General features: G+C 45.1%; 1 protein-coding gene across 1 annotated transcript in view; it reads left to right on the forward strand.

Moving 5' to 3' along the window:
• The window catches only part of STAG3 (stromal antigen 3), a 4836058-nt gene that overhangs the window by 882717 nt on the left and 3929132 nt on the right, over nucleotides 1-24209 (forward strand). Inside the window, exon 6 of the mRNA XM_044077272.1 lies at nucleotides 13270-13346. Within this exon, the coding sequence (XP_043933207.1) occupies nucleotides 13270-13346 (77 nt within the window). The remainder of the gene's footprint in view (nucleotides 1-13269; nucleotides 13347-24209) is intronic.

The raw sequence follows: 24209 nt of genomic DNA on the forward strand, positions 1-24209 counted from the left end.
ATGCCTGACAAGAAATCTCCCAAGACAAATGGGTACAAACAATTATATCCAGAGGCTATTGCATACCATTTTTCATTCCCCCTCTGGTAAACCAGTCCTTACTAGACGTTCCACCTGCTCAAAAGGAGTATGCAACACAAGAGATACTCTCAATGCTGGAAAGTCATCCAAGAGGTCCCCGCAGACCAAATGGGATCTGGAAATTAAGATTCTTTTAGTTCCAAAAAAAGACAGGCTACTGGAGATCCCTTCTAGAGCTCAGCAAGCTAAACAAAGCAGTGAAGAATTCAAAGTTTCAGCTGCTAACTCTACAGTCAATATTCCTGTTTATTGTAAAAGACAATTGGATGTGCTCAGTAGATCTCCAGAATGCATGCTACCATATAAAGATGGACAGGCGATCCAGGAGACACTTAGCTTTTGGCTGGGAGCCAGACATTACTAATTTCGAGCCATTACCTTTGGTCTCGCTACAGGTCCCAGAGTGTTCACCAAATGCATAGCAGTGGTCACGGCTCACTTGAAGACAACAGGGATTCCATGTGAGCTGAAGTAATTAACTTCATTTGATCATCAACCTATGGGTTTCAGATCCGATTCTGATCCGAACCGGCAGGCTACCAAGCTAAAGATTGGAGCTCCAAGCTCCTCCCCCTTACCCATACTACACTGCAACCTCCTTTCAATCATCAGATCTCGTTTGCCACGGCTTCGCCAAGACTGGATTCTTGAGCTCCAGGCAGGTAAAGCGGGTTTGTTTCACCAAACTTTAGCTCTGTGTTGGTGTGTGTGTGTAGTTAAATTTTTTTTCTTTTTTAACTCTTGGGTTTTCGTAAAAAAAAAAAAAAAAAGGTAGTAGAGAAAAGAAAGTTTGAATTTTTAAACTTTCCCCCAGTCTAGGCCTCCCCTTCCCGCCCTTGGCATGTGTATGAGCGTGTTTTGGCTAGTTATCCTTGTTTAGTGTAGGTGGCTATGTTGGAGTCGCAAAAAACGACTTTTTCTAAATGCACAGTGTGGCAATAAGCTGTCGCCGGCCGATAGTCACACTCTGTGCGTGGTTTGTTTAGGGGTTCCACACCTTACCTCAGGCTGCAAGATATGTGCAGCCTTCAACCCTCGGGCCGTGCGGGATCATAGGACCAAGCTGATTCTGGCTGGTCTTCCAGCAGAACCAGCGACCTCTTCCTCTTCATTATCTTCATCCATGGCTGTGGCTGTTCAGGCTTCTGGCCCTCCTCCCCTGTCCGGGAGTTTCACTACCACTTCCAAACAGGGCAACAGAGAGGCCCGGAAGGAGAAACATAAAGAAAAGGATAGAGAGAGATAGAGACAAGGAGAAGGGGTCACAAGAGGCGAATGGACTCTGATCTGTCGGCCCCTCCTGCTAAAGTGGTCTATACACCAGAGAAAGTTGCTAGGCCAGCTTCCCTTCGGCTCCATTCTCCAAGATTCTACCCGGGGACGGAGAAGGAGGCTCGGCCCGCTTCGAGTACGTCCTCGCATTGACCCTCCCAGCTGGTGTCCTCAAGATCCATGAGGAGACTCTCTGAAGATGACATGGACCAGATAATAAGGTCCTTGCAGACTCAATTGCAGATGGGAGTGTTGCTGGCTCCCCCTCCATCCAGAGTGGGGAGTTTGGCTCTGACAGTCGCCCCGATAGCTGCTCCTCCGATCCATCCTCTGGTTTCGGAGTCCCTGGATCCGAGGAGCCCCAGAGTCAGGGGGTCGGTGCCGATGGTTTCTCCAACCTTGATGCTGGCCATGCTCTCGAGTCTGTCTGATCCCATGTCGGATCTGAGCTCTCGGAGCTGAGGTCTTGGTGTCAGATCCGAGGTGATGAGTGTGTCGGCCTCATGGTCGGGGCATACTATCCCTCTGGGTCCGACTGTTCCGGGCTCTGCTCCAATCCCCTCATCTGATCCAAGGGGCACGGCTACCCATCCCACCAGTTTCATGGAAGCTGGTTCCCCTTTGGCCGCCTTTGTAGAGAGGGTACTCTCAGGAGGATCGAGACCCCTCACTCTTTCCTCTGCATCTGCCCCTGCTCCCTCGCAGTTGAGTATGTCTTCTATCATCTAGTCCTCCCAGGGACAGCCTGTGTTCTATATGCCCCAAACGGTTCCCCTTGAGGGATATGAGACTGTGTCTCCTCCCCGGAGAGCCCCCCCCCCCCTGAGGAGGTCCCTCGCAAATGCCAGTGCAAGAGGAGGCACATGGACTCAGAGTCTCTCACTGAGGATACCGACTTGGAGGAAGGGGAAGAGTCCCCCCCCAGATTGCACCCCGAAGACGTCTCCTTCGGAGACATAATGGAAATTCTCCGCCAGAGGGGGGTGGCTGGTCTGCCCAAAAGCTGTCCTTGGACGAGTCGGTATTTCTGGAGGTGTTCGTAGGCCCATCTATCTCTTGGGTGTCCCCCCACCCCCCCGGCTGATCCTCTGGTGGACCTCATTACCACCAGAGCTTGGAAGGAACCGGACACTGTAGAGCCAATACCCAAATGGCCAGATAAAGTATTGAGCCCTCCCGCTGACAAGGAGTAAGGGTTCCCCAGTTGATGCCATGGTGATGGCAGCTGCCACCAAAAAGGAACTGGCCCAGGAAAGTTCCTCTCTCCATCCTCCCGACAAGGAGTGTAGGGCGATGGATAGTCTTGGAAAGCAGACGTTTGCTTGGTTGCTCCAGATCCATTAATTGCCAGGACTTCCGGTCTCTCTTCCCCCGTTAAGTCCATTTTGGTAGCGACAGACAAGTCCTCTACCAGGAAGGTGTACAACAGTAAATGGAAGCTTCTCAGAGAAATTTGGATCCCTTTACCGCTCCTGTCCCAGCTGTTAGATTTTTTTGTCTCAAAATTTTCCAGCAAGGGGCCAGCTCTTCCACAGTGAAAGTCCAGCTGGCAGCTGTATCCCATTTTCATGTAGGAGAGAATTCAGGCTCACTAGCTGCTGGCAAAATTTGTAAGACCATTATCAACAGTACTTTTTTACTGAGAACTCCTATTAAACATCCTTTTCCTCCGTGGGATTTGACTTTGGTTCTTCAGGCCTTAGTTGCATCTCCATTCGAACCTGCAGCATCAGCTAATTTGAAATTCTTGTCGTGGAAGACCGCCTTTCTGATAGATATCACTTCAACCAGAAGAGTGTCGGAGCTTCAAGTCTTATGTATGAACCCCCCCCCCTGTATCTAGTTTTTCATACGGATAGGGTGTCTCTCAGGACTAACCCTTCTTTTTTTCCTAAAGTTGCTTTGGAGTCAAACATTAATCAGTCTATTAATCTACCTGTATTTTTCCCTAACTTTCAAAATAAAGGGGAATACGAACTTCATTTGCTGGACATTCACAGACAGTTATGCTTTAACTTGCATAGGTCTGAACCATTCTGTAAGTCTGATCAGCTTTTTGTTTCCTTTGCTAAACCCTTTTTAGGGAAACCAGTTTCAAAGATGACTCTTGCTAGATGGATCTCGCTTTGTATTTTACAGGCATACAAAGAACATGGATTACTGGAACAGACAGGGTTCATGCTCACTCTAGTCATTGTATGGCTACTTCTGCATTCTGGTCTAAAGTTTCCCTGGATGACATTTGTTCAGCGGCTGCCTGGGCTTCCTCTCTCACTTTTATTACTCATTATAAGCTGGATATGGTGTCTAGAGGAAGGGCTTCCTTTGGTTCTGCAGTGCTCCGGAATATCCTTCCTTAAGGTCCTCCCAAGATTATTGGTAGCTGAGGACTCTGTCCCACAGGTTGATGAAATGAAGTTAACTACTTCAGATAAAGAAGTTATGTACTCACCATAATGTTCCATTTGAGTAGTTAGACTTCATTTGTCAGCAACCTTCCCTCCTTCTTTCCCCCTGACCTTGGTGGTTTATATCTGTGTTTCAGGCTCAGTGTCCTGGGTCTGATGAGCCTAGTTTGTCCTTCTGGTCAGGTTTTTATATCTTAGGTTGTTGTGTGTCATGCAGTGGGTGGCAAACTCGATCCAAGGATTGGAAGGATGTTGCAGTATAGTATGTGTGAGGGGGAGGAGCTTGGATCTTTAGCTTGGTAAGCTTCTGGATCGGATCCGAAACCCACAGGTTGCTGACAAATGGTCTAACTCCTCAGATGGAACGCTATAGTGAGTACCTAACTTTTTTTTCATACCTAGACTACTGGCTCCTCACCGCCACCACCAACCATCTACTACTATGAATGAGGGACGAAACAATGTCACTTTGCACCAGACTAGGCATCGCAGTAAACTTAAAAAAAAAATGTCTTGTCGCCGTCTCAGTATATTAACTTCTTAGGTGCAGAATTGGATTCAAGAAATATGATTGCAAAACTTACCCCGGACAGAATACAGTCCCTTCATCAGCAAATCAGGATTTTGATGTCAAAGAAGAAGGTTCAGGCCAAGTATGTGCTGCAAGTTCAGGGTACCATGGCAGTAGCTATTCTTCTAGTTCCCCTAGCACGACTACACATGAGGGTTCTGCAGTGGTTGCTATTTGCTCATTGGTCAATGTAAGATCTACTGTTACATCAGATTATCATCATGGAATCTTGCAAAAAGATCTCCTTTGGTGGCTGCAGACAGACCAGTTGTATCAGGGATGCCCCTTTGTCCTTCCTCAACCGAATGCAGTACTGACCACGGACACTTCCCAGATCGGGTGGGGTGGGCATTATCTGGGGATGACAGTCGAAGGCCTATGGCAAGAACACAAAAGCCCACTTGCACATCAACGTTCTGTAGATGAGAGTAGTGCTCTATGCATTGCAGGCATTTCAGAACTCTCTATCAATAGTGGCTGTTGCAATTCAGACAGACAACATGTCAGTAGTGTGGTATATAAATAAGCAGGGAGGAACCAAATCTTACCCACTGTGTCGGGAGACACAACGAGTTTGGCAATGGGCGATCACTTCTCAACGTTTTCTGATAGCAACGCACATTCCGGGGAAATCCAACGTTAGAGAGGAAAAACTCAGCAGAGCTATTCTGTTGCCTCACTAGTGGTCCTTGAAGGCAGAGATTGTGGAAAAAATCTTCCAAAAATGGGACCAGCCTTGCTGCGACCTTTTTGCCACTTCCACGAATGCCAAATGCAGCAACTATTTTGCCCTCATTCCTCCTCTGGGGAAGTCTCCAAGGGATGCACTGGTTCACAATTGGCACCCTGGGACTACTATAGGTCTTGGACCGGCCTTGCTGCGACCTTTTCGCCACTTCCACGAATGCCAAATGCAGCAACTACTTTGCCTTCATTCCTCCTCTGGGGAAGTCTCCAAGGGATGCACTGGTTCACGATTGGCACCCCGGGACTACTCTAGGTCTTTTCCCCCTTTTCCTCTAATTCCCAAAGTACTGCAGAAAGCCGGCTTGTTGAAAACCACTATGATCCTCATTGCTCCTTACTGGCATCGACAGGTTTAGTTCCCTTTTCCTCGGATCCATCTGCTGGAGGAACCTTGGATTTTGGATCCAATTCCAGACCTCTTGACCCACTCTTCATGAGAGTTCCTTCCATCTATCCAAACCCTCAAGTTGACATCATGGCTGTTACAATTCCATGCTTAGCCAGGTATTACTCCTTTTTCCCTGCAGTAAGTCATATTCTTGGCTCTTCTCATAAACCATCCACGAGGAGATTGTATTCCAGTAAGTAGAAAAGATTTTCAAGCTGGACTGTGGGACAGAACATAGCTCCTATTACTGCAATCCTAGAATTTCTTTCCAAACATTTTGACGAAGGAGCTGCAGCAGCTACCATTGGAGTTCAGTTGACACCCATTTCTAATTTCCATATTGGAGAAATGGGAGTTCCTATTTTGTCTCATAGGTTATGTAAAGCTTCCCTTAAAGGTGCTTTCCTACTCAGACCCCCGATCAGAGAACCCCCAGTCCCTTGGGACCCAAGTCTTAGTCTAACCTTGCTGATTTTACCACCCTTTGAGCCTGTATCATCTTGTGATTTGAAGTATTTCTCTTGGAAGACTCTCTTTAGTAGCCATAACCTCTGCCAGAAGGGTATCTGAATTGCAAGCTCTTTCTTAGTTGTTCCCCTTATATCATTTTTCACAAATATAGGGTATCCTTAAGAACAAATCCCTTGTTCCTTCCAAAAGTCTGTTCAGAGAATAATATAAAACCAATCCATTGAATTGCCGGTGTTTTTTTCCAAACTACAGTGACAAGGCGTAGTGCAAATTGCATCAGTTAGATGTACATAGTTGTGTTTTTACCTGCATAGGACAAAAGACCTCAGGAAATCCGACCAGCTTTGTGTCCTTTTTTGACAGAAAGGATTGCCATTTTCGAAAGTAACTTTGACAAAATGGTTTTGCATTTCCTTCTCTTACAGTAAGAATAATAAACTACCAGGGAAGATGAGAGGACATTCCACAAGAGCAGTCTCAACATCATTGCCTTTCAGGTCAGACTTCCTATTGATTTTATTTGTGCAGCTGCCACATGGGTGAGACCCTCATACCTTTATCACTCATTACAAAGTAGATGTGGCCTTCCGGAATAGGTCTTCCTTTGGATCCACTGTATTGAAGAGTCTTTTTTTTCCTGAGCCACCCTGGGATAAAAGTGCTAAGGGACACTGTCTCAACCAGCAAGAATTATGTCGAGATAGGACAACATAATAAGAAGTTATTTATATATATATATATATATATATATATATATATATATATATATATATATATGTAATATTGAGAAGAGAGAGAGCTTGCAAACAAGATCTGAGGATGTGGCCCAGAGCATCATGGGATAGGAGTTAGCCTCGAGCCAGTGGAAGCTCTCGAGCTTTAGTATTCGGCCGAGTCGAAGCCATGAACAGCTCTGAACCCAATCAGTAATAATGCATATGAGATGAACAACAAACATGGAACGTTATGGTAAGTAACTTCTTATTTAATTGGGATGGGGTTTTGTAGTTGTGTGGGTGTCTTCACATTATTGCATGGGAACGGTGTAATTATGGCATTGATTTTATCAATAATTTAATCACAAGGTATAAATTGGTTGTATTTATAAAGGCTGTATGTTGGTGTGGAAATTATTCCTTGAAGGCTATCTGGCTGAGGTACCAGAAGCACACCACAGAATAAAACCGGAAGGATGTGAACAATGCAAAAGGACGCCAAAATTTATTGACAAAATGTTAAGCGCTTTCTCCTCCACTACAGAGACTTCCTCAGAACAAAGAAACATTACAATCACCCAACCAAATTAAATACCCCTTTGAATTAATCATTTTATGCAGTCATTAAAATTTAAAGCAATACTCACAAAATCTGTACTCTTGTTAAAAAAGTTACTAAAAATACATTTAAAACCATTTCAAATCAATTTAAACACACAATGTTAAACAAGAATCCATCACTTCGTAGTTATACATAAATGTTTGTCTTAACTTTTACCTCTTAAAACTATCCTGAAATTTGATCAAGTTTTAAAACACTGACAATACTAAGTCTCTTTTATGCCTGGATATTGAGAGGCATTCATAAACATTTGCCATCTCAATTCCATTAAATCTAAATGTAAATCTAAAATACCCCCTTTCTCATCTTCCATTAGCTGCTGTAAAACCAAAAAAATTTGAAGTGATGTTTGGTTTTCATTTATGTGCCTAAATGAGGCACTTGTTAACCTACAATGTCTAATGTCCCCTAAATGTTTCCCCATTCTTGTTTTTAATTTCCTACAAGTTTTCCCTATGTAGAAAATGGTACATTCTAGACAGCCATATATATATGACTCTTTTGCTGTGACAATAATGGCGTCTTAATGTTCATTGTTTGACCATTGACCCCAAAATGATCCTCGGTTTCCATTAAATATTGACCAAAAGAACACGAATTACATTTAAAATTCCCCACTTTTCTATTTGTGTTAAAAGTAAGTCTTGTTCCCTCCAAGATGTTCTTAATACATTTGTCTCTCCTGAACACATTTAGGGGTAGAAGTTAAGACAAATATTTATGTATAACTATGAAGTGATGGATTCCAGTTTAATAGTTGGAGGTACCAGAAGCACTAGTAAAAGTTAATATACAGCAGTTTGTGTCGGCTCTTCATTTTATTTTTGTCCTTTTACAGATGAACCAGGTACTTTCTGACTATCCTATTCTTCCTAGCCACTTTACTCTTTGTCTTCACCCCCCCAATCCTGTTTGGTTAAAGATTACTCAGGATTCCTGGGTGATGTCCATTATTCACCATGGAAATCCTTTCCTCTTTTATGAGTGTTCCTCAGCCCCCTCAGAGACAACTCTCCTTTCCAGAGGTGCTTCAGGACCTTTTGACTCAGGGTGCTTTTCAAGAGGTGCCTGTGTTTCAAAGGGGGAGAGGGTTTTACTCCAGGATGTTTCCAGCACCCATAAAAGAGGGTACTTGGAGACTAGTTCTAGACCTCTCTCTCATCTAAACACTTTTCTGAAGGTGCCCTCCTTTTGAATGTTGTCCCTTTAGACTTTGTTCCCTCTCTTGCTTCCTCAGGCTTGTATGGTGTCTCTGGATCTCAAGGATGCTTATCTCCATATTTCAATCCATCTCCTTTTCAAGAAGTTTTAAGTTTTTCTGTCGCTTCCTGGCATTTTCATTCTCTGCTTTGCCCCTTTGGCCTTTCTACTGCCCCAAGGAGTATTCACAAAAATCCTCGCTCCTGAGATTGCTTTTTGCAGGATTCAGGGGTTCCCAGTATTTTCTTCCTTGGATGACCTCATGTTTCAGCTATCCTCTCCGGAGATCCTGTTGCAAAATCTTCATTTTGCCATTTGCCTTCTGCAAAGCCTGGGGTTCACAATAAACTTCAAAAATTCTATTCTGTCATTCTCAAGGCCGTGGTTTTCTTGGGTGCAGGATTCCAGATGGTGCTTATGCTGGCATCCCTGCCTCCTCCCAAGGCCTTGACACTCATTTCCTCCTTTCATATTCTTTCTCTGACGTCTGTTACAGCCAAGGGAGTTTGAGAGCTGTGGGATTCATGGCATCCTGCCATCCCTATGCTTTGTCCGGTCATGCTTTTCTTGAGAAAGTTTCAGTGGTTTCTGATATCAGTTTGGTTTCAGCATGCACATCCCTTAGAATTTGCAGCTCCTCATCCCTTTGAATTTGTAGTTCCTCCTCTTCTACCTTATCTCAGGAAGGAACTTCACTGGTGGATTCAGCAGTTGTTCCTAAATCCAGGACTCCCTTTTCATCCCCCTCTTCCCTCTCAGGAGCTGTTCACAGACGCTTCAGATGTGAGATGGGAGAGCAGCTTTTCACTCCTTAAAGGTGCAGGGGTTGTGGTTTTCTCTTCAACAGGAAGCGCACATCAGTGTCTGAGATGAGAGCTCTTCTGCTGATGCTTCAGTCTTTTCATCCTCTCTTTTCCCCAGGACCTCTCAAGGTATTTACAGACAATGTTACAGTGACGTGGTATGTTAAAAAACGGGGGGGGGGGTAAGATTTTATCTTCGACAGTTGGCACACCTAGTGTGGGATGTTGTTGTCCAGTATCGAGTGACTCTTCAGGCAGTTTATATTCCCTCAGGCCAAAACATTGGACAGACACTCTGAGCAGGTTCTTAATTCAATCCCATGAATGGATGCTTCACAGGCATGTATTTCGTGACATCGTTCACCAGTGGGGTACTGCTGAAATAGATCTTTTTGCCTGCTGTGCTGAACAGACAACGTCCTGTATTTTGTGCCTGGGTTCTAGGTCCTCTAGTTTGGAAGGTGAATGCCCTGTCTTTTTCTTGGAAATGGGTGTTACTTTACGCTTTCCCTCCTCTTCCCCTCATTCCAAAAGTCCTGTTCAAAATTTAACAGGGATGCTCACATAATCTTGTTGGAAACGCCCTTTTGGCCAAAACAGCATTGGCTCCCTCTTCTGCAATTAGCCAAGGGCAGTCATCACAAAGTGCCTCACAAGAGTGGATCTACTCTAACAGGGCAAGAAATTTCTCAGCCATCCCCACCTGTCCACTCTACAGCTGACACTATGGGTGATAGGATTTTAATTCCACATAGACGCCTTTTTTCTGAGGACATGCTTAAGGCCAGGAAACCCAATACTCGGAAATCCTATTTATCCAAATGGAAGAGGTTTTCTGTTTGGTGTCTTTCTCTTAAACTGGATCCATTTTGGATGGATATTTCTTTTGTGCTGTCTTATCTGTGTGAATTGCTCAATGCTGGGTTGGTTTATTCTGCTGTTTAAACCCCACTTAACAGCTCTCTGCTTGTCTACCTTTATATTTTCTCCTTTAGCTTCTAGATTTGAGACTAAACAATTCATTAAGGCGTCCTTCATATTAGCTTTCCCAGGAAGACTGTTCCTCCTCCCTGGGTTCTTAATTTTGTTTTTTTAAAAATTAACTTGGGCTTCTTTTGAGCCTGCAGCTTCAGCTTCCTTACAACATTGATCTTGGAAGACTGTACTTTTAGTTAGCCCTTACTTCTGCCACACGGGCATCTGAGCGTCGAGCCTTTATGGCTTGTCCTCCTTTTTTGGTGTTTCATAAAGACAGTGTGTCCTTGTGTAATAATCTTTCTTTTATGCCCAAGGTGGTGAATGAGTTGTCCCTTAATCATTCTGTTCATTTGCCCACTTTGTTCCCTTCTCCACAATCTGCTAGTGAGAAGGTACTGCACATGTTGGATGTGCATAGACAATTCAGATTTTATTTGGATAGGACTTAAGCCTGTTAAGAAATCTGATCGGCTCTGTTTCCTTTCATCCTAGGTCGTTGGGGTTGGCTGTATCCAAACAAGCTGTTTCTTCTCGGATCTCAAAAGCTATTTCTTTTTATTACTCCTTTCATGGTTAGACCCTTCTTTATTCTGTTAAGGCTTATTCTCCTAGGGCTGTGACTTCTTCTGGTGCTTTTTCCAAGGGTTTGGGTACTAACTTTATTCTTGAGGCAGCAATCTGGACTTCTCTGCATACGTTTACTAAGCACTACAAAGTTGGATGGTATCTCCAGAACTAGAGCTGGTTGTGCTAAGGCCATCCTTCGTGGGTTCCTCGAGGGCTTTGCTGGTCCTTCCTCCTCCCACATTTCTTCCTGAACTTTGGCATTCTCCCTAATATAATGAATACTGCAACAGTGAAATGGAAGGACATAGTACAGTTGTGTAAAAATCTTGCCATAACTGTAGATGTTCTCCACTGTTGCATGATTCACTCTGTCCACACCCTGGTCCATTTCTCTTACGGATGTACTGATTACCTTTTCTTTCCTTGTACTGGCATTCCTACAAAGGCTCTCAGTTATGCCGTACGCTACACAAGAAGCATATGTATGATGTATGGCATACCTTAAAGCAAGATAAAGGTTTTGGCATATTGGCTGGACGTTGAGCTGCCCTTGGCAAGGGATCCCCAATTTAATACTGCAACAGTGAAGAGAGGGAAATCTACTGTTACGGTAAGATTTTACACAACTGTACTTTCTTTGCATGGGGACATCCACATTTAGCACAAAAAAAGAGAATTTAATGAATGGGACTGTACCTGTGGCTCTGTATAAAAAAATGAAGAAAATATACTGTGAGAAAAAAATGGTGTAATGTTTTAATTTAAATGTTTTGTGAAAAGTATGCTTGTAGTGCTGGAGACCTTTTTTTGAAAGTGAAATGAACAAAATGTAAAAGATTTCTTGCATGTTAGCAAAACAAACAGAGCAGTCCCGGTTTGTGTCTAACAGGAAGTGTGGATCTGTAGCGCAAGCCAGAAGAAGACTTTTTGGTTTCTAGTTATTTTTCCATGCCTGATGAGGCGCATTGCATGTGACTCCTGGTTTGAAGGGTACATATCCTTGTGGCTGTTGTTCCATATGTTCCTATATTGTTACAAGTTTTAGGAAAATAAATGGTGCCTATTTTTCACCTAGTGGCTGTTTTTCCCGTAATAGTGAAGGTGTGTCTTAAATGTGCTTGCAGTTTATTTTATATAGGGGAAAGTAAAAAAAAAATTGAAAGTCAGAATACAGCAACATATAAGGGCATAAAGAATAATAAAATTGAAAGCAACCACAAAAACATGCATCTGGAGCGTTTCTCTTTGGAGCTCCGCTGAAAATTGGCTTTGTTCCAAGTTGGACCAGTTAACAAATGTTAAATAAAAATAAAATATTGCTATGCATTTTAAAGTAGCACATAATAGTGATCATTCTTTGTTACAAGTTTCTGTTTTAGAACAAGTTTTTATGAAAATTGGTGAAGTATGTGATATTAAGGAGAAACTGCTTTTATAAGGAATCCATTTATATTTTAAAATTCAATACTGTGGTACCTGTAGGTTTAAACTTGGAAATTAATTGGAAGCAGTTATTATGCAATTGAATAAATAATTTATTAATTGATGGTGTTATAAAAAGGTTTGTGAAATGTGTATTTGTATTACTCCTGGAAGGCTGAGAGCCAAGGTGCTAGAGTTCCAAAAGTTTTTTATTAAACCTGTGCTTAGATTGTGGCCAGTTGTGGACTTCTTTTTTTGTTGCTTGCATCAAGTTGTTGGATATATGGAGCTGTAGCGGATCAGGGAGTATTTAGGAATTAAGCATTCTGCAGTGTCAGTCTGCTCATATAGAGGAAAGAGGGAGGGGACATACAGGCAGCCTGGTGCAAGTTTGGAAGGGAAGCTAGCTGCATTACTACTAGGAAGAGAAGCAGTTGTTTTTGCTCTCTGCAGGACACTACTTAATGCGTCTCTAATGGTGTAGAAGACTGCTGAATTTGGTGGTAGGGGATTAATGCCACCATCTCCCATAATTGAAAGAGACTGGCACCTTTTGCAGTGTTCTCTGCAATGACATGATTGTTTTTCTGTCTGTGGAGGGAGAGGTAGCAACCCCTGACCTAAGAAGGTAGAAACCTTGAGATGAACAGCTTGATGAGAGGTATATTAAGTTCACTGTACCTTAGTCCTTTGTGTATTGATCTCCCCAAGAAATGAGAAGAACATACAAGTACTTCACTTGAAGTGTAGATATGGAATAAGTCTTCATTTTTTTTTATCTATTTTTCTCCCATCAACCTGATTCTTAATATCACACAGCCATTCTTTTGCTTTTATAATAGACAAGGAATGAACATGTTTGTATAATGCAATAAATTTGTACAGTACTTTCCGAATAAGGGCCTGGCAGTGTATTTAAATTGTAATGCAGCATAAATGATTTTATTTCCTGTTGGTAGTGCTGGTATTCAACAGTGACAGAATTATGTAACATATGTGGATAAACCTTTTTACTTTATTTAGGTACTGTGTCAACTGAGATGTTTCGGATCATGCAAAACACGGAGATCATACACAAGATGACTGAAGAGTTTGATGAGGTACTTTAGAAACTCTGAAAAGTTTCACCTTTACATTTGTGTATCTCTCATTTTAGTGTGTGTATAGAAACTTCAGTTTTTCTAGAAGGTGAAGACATACCATGTTTGACATGAGACTTAAACGAGTCTGAAAAGGAGTGCGCTTGTAAAATTATGTGAAGTTATTCTGCTTTACTTAAGGACAGTGCCACTATAAATATAAGAAACTCTTGGTCTGGGATTTATAAAGCTTTATTGCAAAGTTCTTGGTCCATGCCTGGTCGAGGCACAAAGGATATCAGAAATTCAGTTTCAAGTGATAAAAATCAGGAAGATTTTGTTTTAATATTATCTTAAAAGGAGGAGAAGCACCACATATTTGAAGAAAGCTTTGGTGACTGTATTACCCTGAGAGTATAATGACGTGTGAGACCCGGCTTAATTTAGACCTATTTCAATTTCAAACCATAATTATATGTGTATGTTTGTTCTAGCTAAAAGAGTGACAGATGTATTGCCAAAATTGCTAGATATGGATCAGTTTGGTTTTGTGGCTGTAAGGGAAATATTTGACAGTAGTATAACAGTGATGATCCAGAGAGAAGCAGAATATAAGAAAATACCACTGTTGGTGGGTCTTTATGCAGAGAAAGCATTCAACAGAGTAAGCTGGGACTTTGAGTAGGGCACTGGAAGTATTTGTATTTCCAGATACAGTAATGTGTGTTAATTAGGGTGGTATCTGAAGGACTGGAGGCAAGAATTTAAAGTGCGACGGTTCCCCTCCAATAAGCTGTGGTTGAACAGAGGAACCAGACATGGGTGTCCTCTTTCCCTTTATTTGCTTTATATTTAGAGCTATTGGCAAAAAAGGATATTAGTAAGGTTCATAAGTTCATATGGGCCTCTCTAAGCCTAGCCATGCATCCCAAATGTATCCAACAAGTTTGGTGCACTAGAGGGGTGTGTGTTTTTTTTTTGTTTTGTTTTTAGGTGTGTGTAATCTAAGGCATATGTGGCCAAACATTTAAAAGTTTCCTCTGTCCATTAGAGAGACAGGTGACAGACCAGGGGTGAATTTCTCATTTCTCATTCACTGGTCCAGGTTATGCTTGAATAAGGTTAGAGAATAACTCTGCTTCACATGGATGGGAAGCCTATTCGAGGGAGGGGGGTATTCTGTGAGACACATTTCTGTTCCTTCACCATGTCCTATTTATCTCGCAAGCAAAGTCCCTGGATGGGGTAGTTCTGATGCTGTTTGTTTTGACGATTTGCTCTGATAGACCTCCGGCATGATCCTGGGAGACGCTGTATGCCAGAAGTAGATCACCCGTTAGTATGCAAGAGTCAGATTATGGTGATAGGCCTTTGAGGCATTCTCTATACGACATGTTAACAGCTTGTATTTTTTGTGAGGAACATCTCTGGACATTCCAGTTGTTGCGTGTGCCTGGTTAGGTGCATGATGAAGGGGGTATTGTACTCGATTATGGGTCTGATGAGGGCAGAGTACAGTGGAATGATGACTTCCTTGGACCTAGATGCCATTCCCTTGCGTATAAGTTAAGCCAACATATAATTTACTTTAGACAAGTTAGTCAAAAGCCAGGTTACTGTTAACATATGCTTCCAAATCCTTGACTAATGGGTCTTTAGGGATGTGTTATTAATGAAGTAGTTTACTGGGGTAGCTGACTTCCCAAAAGCTACTAGTATGCATTTTTTGCCACTAAGTTTTAAACTGTGAATGTAGCTCCAATTAGTTGTCTGTATTAGCCCTTCCTGGAGGATTAGTGCCAGGGGGATTCGGGGACCGCTCCCAGTTTGTAGGCATGTGCGAACAATCAGACAGAGGCTCTTGATATTGGCCTTGATTTCCAAGAAGTAGATACCAGAAAGTAGAGGAGATAGCACTAAGCCCTGAGGGAACTCCATTAGTGACCGAACTCGTTGTGGAGGTGGACTCTAAAGAAAGAAACCATAAGTAATGTGTAATTTATGTAAATGGGAAAAAAATGTTAATATGGTTTGCTTTCTTTTCTATTAATGTAGATGTTTGTGTTAGTACTACCATGTATATCCTTTCACTTGTTTATAGAATTAACTGTCAAGCACAAGTTTACGCTTGCCTCTAAAGAACAAGGAAAATTGTGGCATCTGTTTCCGTTTCTGTGGAAGAAGCTTATTCTTTTTTTGTAGCAAGTGGCCACCCACTGTTTGAAATGTACTTATGATTCTGCTGCCACTGGAACTGTTATGAAAAGGTTTGCTTGGTTGCGTACTCAGAACCTTACAGAGGGGGTTAAATCTGAAATTTGAATATTCCCCTAGACTGAGAGTTTGTTGAATGATCTGCTACAGAGGTCCTTAAAAAGTGTGATGAAAGTAAACTGATTCGATTTCTCAGATTTTGAGCCTTTCTTTTCTGTTTGTGAGGGGGTTTAATGTTCCCTCCCCAACCTTTTCCAAAAAGCAAATAAACAATCACAGCTAGCTGCTGGTTTGCAGATGTTCAAAAAACAATGTCAGAATGTTTCCAAAAGGAAAAAGACCTCCCCAAACAATTGACATTCTAATAATTCTGAATGACTATCCACAAGACTCCTACGTTAGCACAGATTTAATCCTTCCAGAAAGTCTGAACCTCCATTTCTGTCTTTGACAGCAGGTAGTTTCGAACAGATGGGTTCTGAAAGTAATTCAAGGTTATAGATGACAGTGGGAGTCTCTTCCACCTTTTCAAGCAATTCCTCCTCATCTGCCAGACCACACTTCCCCCACTCCCTGTCATTCAGTACCTGCAAAGGGGGGGGGGGGGGTAGTCATGAATGTTTCTGAAACCATAGAAAGAATATTAATGGAGACCAGTTCTGGATCTTTCCTTCCTAAAACAGTTTGCAATAATGCCAAAGTTCAAAATGTTATCCTTTAACAGTTTCATCTGATGTCTATTTCGTTCTTCCTCACAGTTAGGTTATGGATGCGACTTGGCCGCATTTTTAGAGACTAGGATCCACATCTCAAGCTCCTCCCACTTCCCATAATTCACTGTCCTCTTAACTCCCTCAGATCTTGTTTGCCACCAGCAGTGTTGGAAGTGGTTTCTGGAGTCTCGAGCTTTTTGTCACGTTTTTGCAGTAGGATTGCTAGCTTTACTTCCAAATTTTTAGATAAGTGCCATGTTTCCTTTTTCTTCTCCTTCCGTTGTAGTGTAAGGTTAGAATCCCTTCCTTTCTGTTCCTTACTTGTCAGTTGGGCTTTGCCCGTGCTTTCTCCTCTCTTCTTCCAGCCATTGTTTTTTAGGCTTTCTCTTTCCAAGTTACAAAAACAAAAATAGGTAGATACCATAGTTGGTTGTTTAGCTAATTTTGATTAGGTTTGTTAGACAGTGATACGGTGCCTTTTGCTGTGGTTGCCGCTTGTAGTGCTTTGGTGGTTGTTTTTTGTACTTGCTGTAACTTGTCAGATAAACCTGCCGATTTTAAGAGGTGCTGTGAATGCAGCCAAAAATTCCTGCATTTGGATGCACATACTGTGTGTGTTGTTTTCGCCCTGAACATGTGTGGCCAGCTTGCTCTGTCTGCAAGAACTTCAATCCTAGGGCTATCGCAGACTGCAAAAGTAAATTAATTCTTAAGATCCTTTTGCCTGCTTTAAGTTCCTCTCCAGGGGCTCAAACCCTTTCCAAGATTGTGGCAGGGTTTTCTGATTCCCAAGAAGCCCCCACAAGTCCTCTAGTGCTTCTTTGGAGCCACCCAAGAAAATTGAGACCTGCAGATCAGATAGGCTTTGATCTTAGACCCACATTGGCACCGGTGGACCCGAAGCACTCTTCAGATCTGACTGTTACTTGTCTAATCTGCAGTTCTCCGGAAGCTACTCCTTCCACCTTGGATTCTAAGATGATGATCCAATAGCTAGGGGTGCCACACTGGTGCTGGGTATTGAGGCAGCTCCTTCCTTCAGACTGCAGTAGACATCTGTCAAGACACTCTAGGTCGCCATCAGTGGCTTCTTCTAGGAGTCTTTCAGAGGTCAACATGGACAAGGATGATCGGGAAGATTCTCATGACTCAGATCCATTTGGGGTTGGTCTTTGCTCCATCCTCTCTGGGATCTGCGAGTGTTTCCCTCCAAGCACCGTGTCCTTCTCCAAGCCGTCCTTTGGTATTGGAGTCTCAGGATTGTAACCAATTGAGAGTGCCAGGGTCAAGTATGAGGAGCTGCCCTTCCTCCACTCCGACCATTGCCCTGACTTACTCTGCTCCGCTGTCATCAGATCGCAGCAGGTCTCTGATCCAGGATGTCCCCATCGGGTCCAGGGGGAGGGGGTTCGGCTCCTACTATGTCTGAGCCATGTCGTCCTCTCTGCACTTTGGTGCTGGACTGCTAGAGTCCTATTTTACCTGGAACCCAGGGCTTGGGGATCCCCCTACCTTTTCTTCTTCAGTAGCCTTTGCTCCTGTGTAACTGGGGGGGATTCACCTGGTCCCTTGGCATTCTAAGTTGTAGAATAGGCCGCCTCTTACCATAAGGATCCAGCCTCTGAACTATGACCCTCCTCCCCATCGACTCCCCTTGGATCAGAGACTTGAGCTTGTCAGGACTGGCCAAAGTTAGCCTTTCTAGACAAGCCTCCAAACTCCTACCCCAGAGGGGAGCCCCCTCTTCTTCCGAGAGCTCCCTTGAACATCTCCACAGAGGAGATTCCACATGAGGACATGCAAAAGGGGGCACATTGACTTCCCTTTGGAGTCCATCACAGAGGACATGAATTTTGATGAAGGGGTAGGATCCCCCAGATCACCACCAGATGTTTCCTTGGAAACATTTTCGAGATGCTGAGGCAGAGAGGTAGTTGGTTGGCTCATCCTCCTTCCTTGGAAGAGTCCATGGTTTTTGGAGGCTTTTGGGACAGGCCCATCTACATTCTGGATGTCCCCCCTCCCGGCTGACGAGCTCATGGATTTGGTGTCCTGCCTTGCCTGGAAGGAGCCGGACTGTGTTGAACTGATTCCCAAATGTCCATACAATTTTTTATCCCCCCCCCCCCAAGGACAGACCATATTGAACCAAGGGTATTCCAGTTGATGCCATGGTTGTGGCCGCAGCTACCAAAAAGGCACTAGCTGAACAGAGCTCCACTGTCCATCTACCAAACAAGGAAGTTGAGAGCAATAGACAAGTTTGGTAAGTGCAGTTACTCCTCTGCCACTTTCTCGCTGAAAGCGTTAATCTAGCAGGCACACTTTACTCTGTTGCACTGGGAACTGATGAAAGAACTCTTGGGCTCTCTGGCAAAGATTGTGTTGGTAGGGGACTTCAAGAAGGTCTTCCCTGACTGACAACTCTTTTGTCCTTGTCCAATTCTTCCATGATGCTTGTGGTCCCATTCTATGAAGAGGGCCTCACAGGCAGCTGGCTCCGGCATTGCTATTTGAATACATGCCTGGATGAGGCTTTGCGATTTTGCGGAACCCTTTAAGACATCTTTTGTCAATGCCTTATTTGATGGATTCTCCCTTTTTGGACCATCTGGCAAAGAGACCCTTACCCGCAATGAGCAGGAGGGGAAGACCTTGTCTGCTATCTGGGTCAAGTTTTCATCTCCTCAGGGCACTTCTAGAAACAAGTGCAATGGAAAGAGAACCTGGTTCTGGAAATCTCCGGGGTCTTCCCAGGATTAGCGTGGAGATCCCTCTCTAGAGGTAGAGGAGATTTCAGTGGGAGCTGCTGCCCCAAGGGCAGAGGGGGTTCACAGAATCGGAGCTTCAGAGAGACTTTCTCCTCTAGACCCTATCAGCACGCCTGAAGCACTGCCCAACTGGTCATCTCTGGAGGCAGTCGGGGGTCGTTTTTCTGTGCACCCTACCACCTGGAGCGATATAAAAAACAAATGTGTGCTAAAGATTATATCCAGAGGTGGTTATATCCTTTTTCTTTCTCCACCATAGAGACTCCCTGATGTTCCACCCATTCAGAGGGAATACGCAGAAGCAGACATCCTAAATCTACTGCAAAAGAGTCATCCAAGAGGTCCCGACTGAACAAAAAGGATTTGTAACTTGCTGTCTCTTCTTTTTAGTGCCAAAGAAAATCTGGGACCTGAGATCCATTTTGGGTCTCAGCAATTTGAATTTGCTAGTAAAGAAAGCAAAGTTCGGAATGGTTATGGTTCAGTGTATTCTACCGCTGCTGCGGAAGGATGGTTGGATGTGCTTAGTGGAATTTAACAACGCGTGCAATCACATCAAAATAGACAGACACTCCAGAAGTCATTTACGCTTCTGGCTGGGAGCCAGTCACTTCCAATTCAGCGCTTTGCCCTTTGGACTCACCACAGGCCCCAGGGTGTTTACCATATGCATGGCAGTAGTCGCAGCTCACCTGAGACTGCAAGGATTTTGGGTGTTTCCTTATCTGGATTGACTGTCTTTTCACTGCCTCTGCCAGGAATTAACTACTCCAGGCCAGGGATTACTTCTTCAGCCATGCCAGCCATCTGGGTATCACTGTAAACCTGCCAAAGTTGAACCCATCCCTGGTTCAGAGTTTAGAATTTATCGGAGCTTCCGTGGGCACAGTGAACCAGATTGCAGCTCTACCTACTCATCGTGTTCAGAATCTGAGAGATTATGTTTGAGTTGTCTTAAACCGGTCTTCCCCACCAGCAGGGCTGATACTTAAGGCTGTTTGATTTATGGCGGCTGCCATTCCCTTAGTCCCTCTAGCAAGGTATTTTATGAGTGTGTGTGACTCTGGCTGCTCAATGGTCTATCTCTACCAGCCTCTATCTGTTCCTATCAAGTTGACTTTGGTTTGCATAAAGCATGTCCAATGGTGGCTGCTGTCAGACAAACCTATCAGCAGACATTTGTCTCCTTCCTTCCACCTCAGCCACGGTGACCACAGACACTTCCCAGTTGGTGTGGGGGGCATTTCAAGGTCCAAGGCATGTGGTCGCACGTAGAGACCAAGTTGCATATCCATGTTCGAAATGACAGCAGTCCTGCTTACGTTGCAAGCCTTCCAGCACGTTCTCCCTCTGTTAACTATTGTGATTCAAATAGACAACATGTCAGTGGTGTGTGGTACATCAACAAACTGGGAGGAATCTGCTCTTACCCATTGTGTGGAGAGCCAAGGACGGACTGGGAATGGACGATGTCTTCGGACTGTTTTCTACTTGCAACTCACATACAGGGGAAATCCAGCATCCTGGCAGACAAGCTCAGCAGGTCCATTCTGACCCCTTATGAGTGGTCCCTCAACCAGTCAGTAGCAGACTTGATCTTCAGCCATTGGGGCCAACCCTGCTTTGACCTGTTTTTCATCCCCCCCAGAACAAGTGCAGCAGCTACGTCACTCTGATCCCCCCCTCCAGGGAGTCCCCAAGGCATTCTTTGATTCATTGACACACCCCCCCCCGTCTCTTCTATGCTTATTCAATACTACCGTCTATCCCAGAGTTTCTTCAGAAAGTAAAATGTCTGAAGTCCTCTGTAATCCTCATTGCCCCCTATTGGCCTCATCAAATTTGGTTCCCCTTCTGGTCTCACCTGAAATATCCTCCATTGATACTGTAACCAAAACAAGACCTCCTTTTTCACCTGATAGAGGATTTTCACCCCAGTCTGATATCCCTCAAATTGACTGCTTGGATGTAATGTTATCCTATCTCGCCTACATTCTCTACAGATGGGTTCGGAGCCGATCCTCTGCTCCGACTCGGCCGCTATACAATAGAACGCAGTCTCTTATTGGCTGAGTTACCTCGTATCACAGGATGCACCACTACTGCTTCCCCAGATCTCGTTTGCCGCTTCTACAGCATAGACGTGGTCTCGGACTTGGCTGAGCTAAGTGCCTCTTAGTGAAGTTATTTCTGTCTAGTTTTTTGCTAAAACTCACCCAAAAGCTGTTTTAACAGCTACTTGTTGTTGTGTGACTGTGTATTTTAAGTTTTTTGTGGTAAGTGATCCCGCTTAAGTTAGAGGGGCCTTGCCCTATCCTAGGCGTTTTAGTTAAGAGTCTAGGCTGTCGTTTGTGGTAGTCTTTAAAGTTTAGTTTTTGAAGTTTAGTGTGTTGATAGCCATGTCGAAGGAAGATAGACCATCAGGTTTTAAAAAATGTTCCAAATGTAGTTATAAAATGTCCATTACGGACGACCATTCTTTGTGTGTTTACTGTATATGCCCGAAACACCTCCAGGAATCCTGTAGCGTTTGCCACACTTTTTCCTCTCGCGTCCTCCAAAAGAGGAAAAATAAGTTGATTTTGAAAGGGCTTATTACCCCTTCCTTTGAGGAAGCCCTATCTTCTTCTTCTTCCCCTTCGAGGAAGAAAAAATGTTCGGCTCCGACCAGCCCGTCGGATCTGGCAGCTAAAAAGTCACAGCAGGCTTCTCCGTCGGCTCCACGGACTTCGGAGCCGAGGGCGGAACGGTCTGCCTCGATGTCTCCAGCCTCGACTCCTCTGGCTTCGGAGTCGAGAGCTCGGCATCGAGGCGAGTCATCTCCATCGGCTCCACTGCCTTCGGAGCCGATGAGGGTTGCCCGCTCAGACTCTTCCCCTTCGGTGCCGAAGTCCCCATCGGCTCCGAGGGAAATTGCAGTGGTAGTGGAATCTCCCTCGGCGCCGATACTTCTCGAACCCATACGGAGCCGGTCCCCCGGTCTTTTAGAGCCGGCGGAGAAGTCGACTCGGACCCGGTCGGTCTCTTCTCGGTCGTCGAGGATGTCTGATTCGGATGTAGACAGGGTGCTTCAAAGGCTTTTTCAGTCTCTGGTCTTTGCAAAATTGATCTCGGCTCCAGCCCAGTCGGTTCCGGAGCCGATTTCCCATCCTGCTATCTTGGTTCCTCCTCCAACAGCTTCGGTGCCGTTGGAGTCAGTGTTGGTGGAGCCGGTGGAGGTTGTCGGGTCGGCTCCGACCCTAACTCCAACCCCACCCTTCGGGTCGGGGTTCGGTACGTGGACCTCCTCTGTCGGCCCCGGGGGGGGGGCGCTTCGGGACCGATCCTTTCGGTTCCGAGTCTCCCTCTCGGTGCGTCGGCTGCGGGAGTTCCGACTGCTGTTGTGGCCTTGGGGGTTGAACCATCCCAGGACTCTGGGGGTCCCGCCTTCAAGGCCATAAGGAGTGCCTTGGCCAAATCCTCTCTGGCCACTTCTACCATCTCACCACCACCTTCCCTTGGCACGGAGACTGTCTCCTTTGCAATCCCCCTGTCTCATGACAGCGGAGCCCTTGGGCCTGAGGTTACCCCCATTGGGGGTTCCCTTCTTCCTGGAGGTCCCTCCAAAACGCTTTCGGAGGAACCTCCTAGGAAGAAACAGTGCAAGAGGAAGCACGTCGACTCCCCTGATGAGTCTCTCACCTCGGATACCGACCTAGATGATGCGGAGGGGTCCCCCAAGTCGCCCTCGGATGATGTATCCTTTGCGGACATCTTGGAGATCCTTAAACAACGAGGCGACTGGCAGTCCAAACCCCCTTCTGCAGAGGAGTCTGTTTTCCTCAAGGCCTTCGGGGCTCAGCCCTCCGCCTCCTGGGTGTCTCCGCCCTTTGATGAGCTTCTGGATTTGATCTCTCGAAGGGCGTGGGAACACCCGGATTCTGTTGAACCGGTGCCAGCTCGCCCCAATAAATTCCTTTCGGCTCTCCCTGATAAGGACTTTCTTTCAAAAGATGTGGCTGTAGATGCCTTGGTGGTGGCATCTGCCACCCAGCAAGATGTGGCAGAGGCTTCAACGTCCGTCCATCCTCCTAATAAGGAGTCTAGGAGCATGGATCGGTATGGGAAGCGCACCCTTGCTTCAGCGACCTTTACATTAAGGTCTCTGAACTACTTGACGCATTTCACAAGACTGCAGAGGGATCTGGTCAAGGAGCTTTCGGATACCCTCTCCGGTAACTTACCTAAGCAGTTGGCCCAAACGGTTAACTCCCAGTTGGCTACCCTGTCCTCGTTATCCAACTCGTCCATGAGGCTCATTTCTTATGCAGCCGAAGGAGCGAGCAGAGTGGCGGGAACAGGTGTTGCTCTACGGAGACAAGCCTGGCTACGCCTGTGTCACTTTGCGGAGGCCTTTAAGTCTTCCTTTGCCGATTCCCCCTTTGAGGGGTCCTCACTGTTTGGACCCAAGGTAAAGGACACTTTGACTCGCTGCGAACAGGAGGGTAAGACTTTAACTGCCGTAGGGGCCCGGTTTTCCACTCCCTTCAGACCTTATCCCAAGGCTCGAAGAGGATAGAAAATGTGGTTCCGTAAGTCTCAAAAGCCTTACTCGTCGCAGCAGAGCGATTCCCCTTCTAGAGGCAGAGGAGGGGGAAATTTTTCAGGGAGATGCCGTCCCAGAGGCGGCGGAGGTCCCCCGCAACACTGGAGACCGCGAGTTCTTTTGTGGCTCCTCCTCCTTCCAGCATCCCTGAAGGAGTTACCCGACTGTGCAGCTCCGGAGCCAGTCGGGGGTCATTTTTCGAGGCACCTAAAGGCCTGGGCAAATATCACTCGGGACCAATGTGTGCTCCGAATCATCGCCGGAGGTTACACCATTCCCTTCTCTCAACCCCCCCCCCCCCACCACCACCATCCCAAAGAATCCCGGACCCGCCACCCAGTCAGTGGGATTTTGCAGCCAGCAAAATATCGAAGCTGCTTCAAAAAGGAGTCATCCAACCTGTCCCCGCAGATCAGGCCGGATCAGGGATTTACTCAAGATTCTTTTTGGTACCAAAAAAGACCGGGGACTTGAGGCCCATTTTGGATCTCAGCAAGTTAAACCGATTAGTAAAAAAGTCCAAATTCCGGATGGTCACCTTGCAATCCATTCTCCCACTTTTGGAGAAAGGTGTTTGGATGTGCTCCATAGATCTCAGACG

Source organism: Protopterus annectens, chromosome 7.part0 (genome assembly GCF_019279795.1).
Source record: "Protopterus annectens isolate FY-2018-M chromosome 7.part0, PAN1.0, whole genome shotgun sequence".
Taxonomy (NCBI): Eukaryota; Metazoa; Chordata; order Ceratodontiformes; family Protopteridae; genus Protopterus; species Protopterus annectens.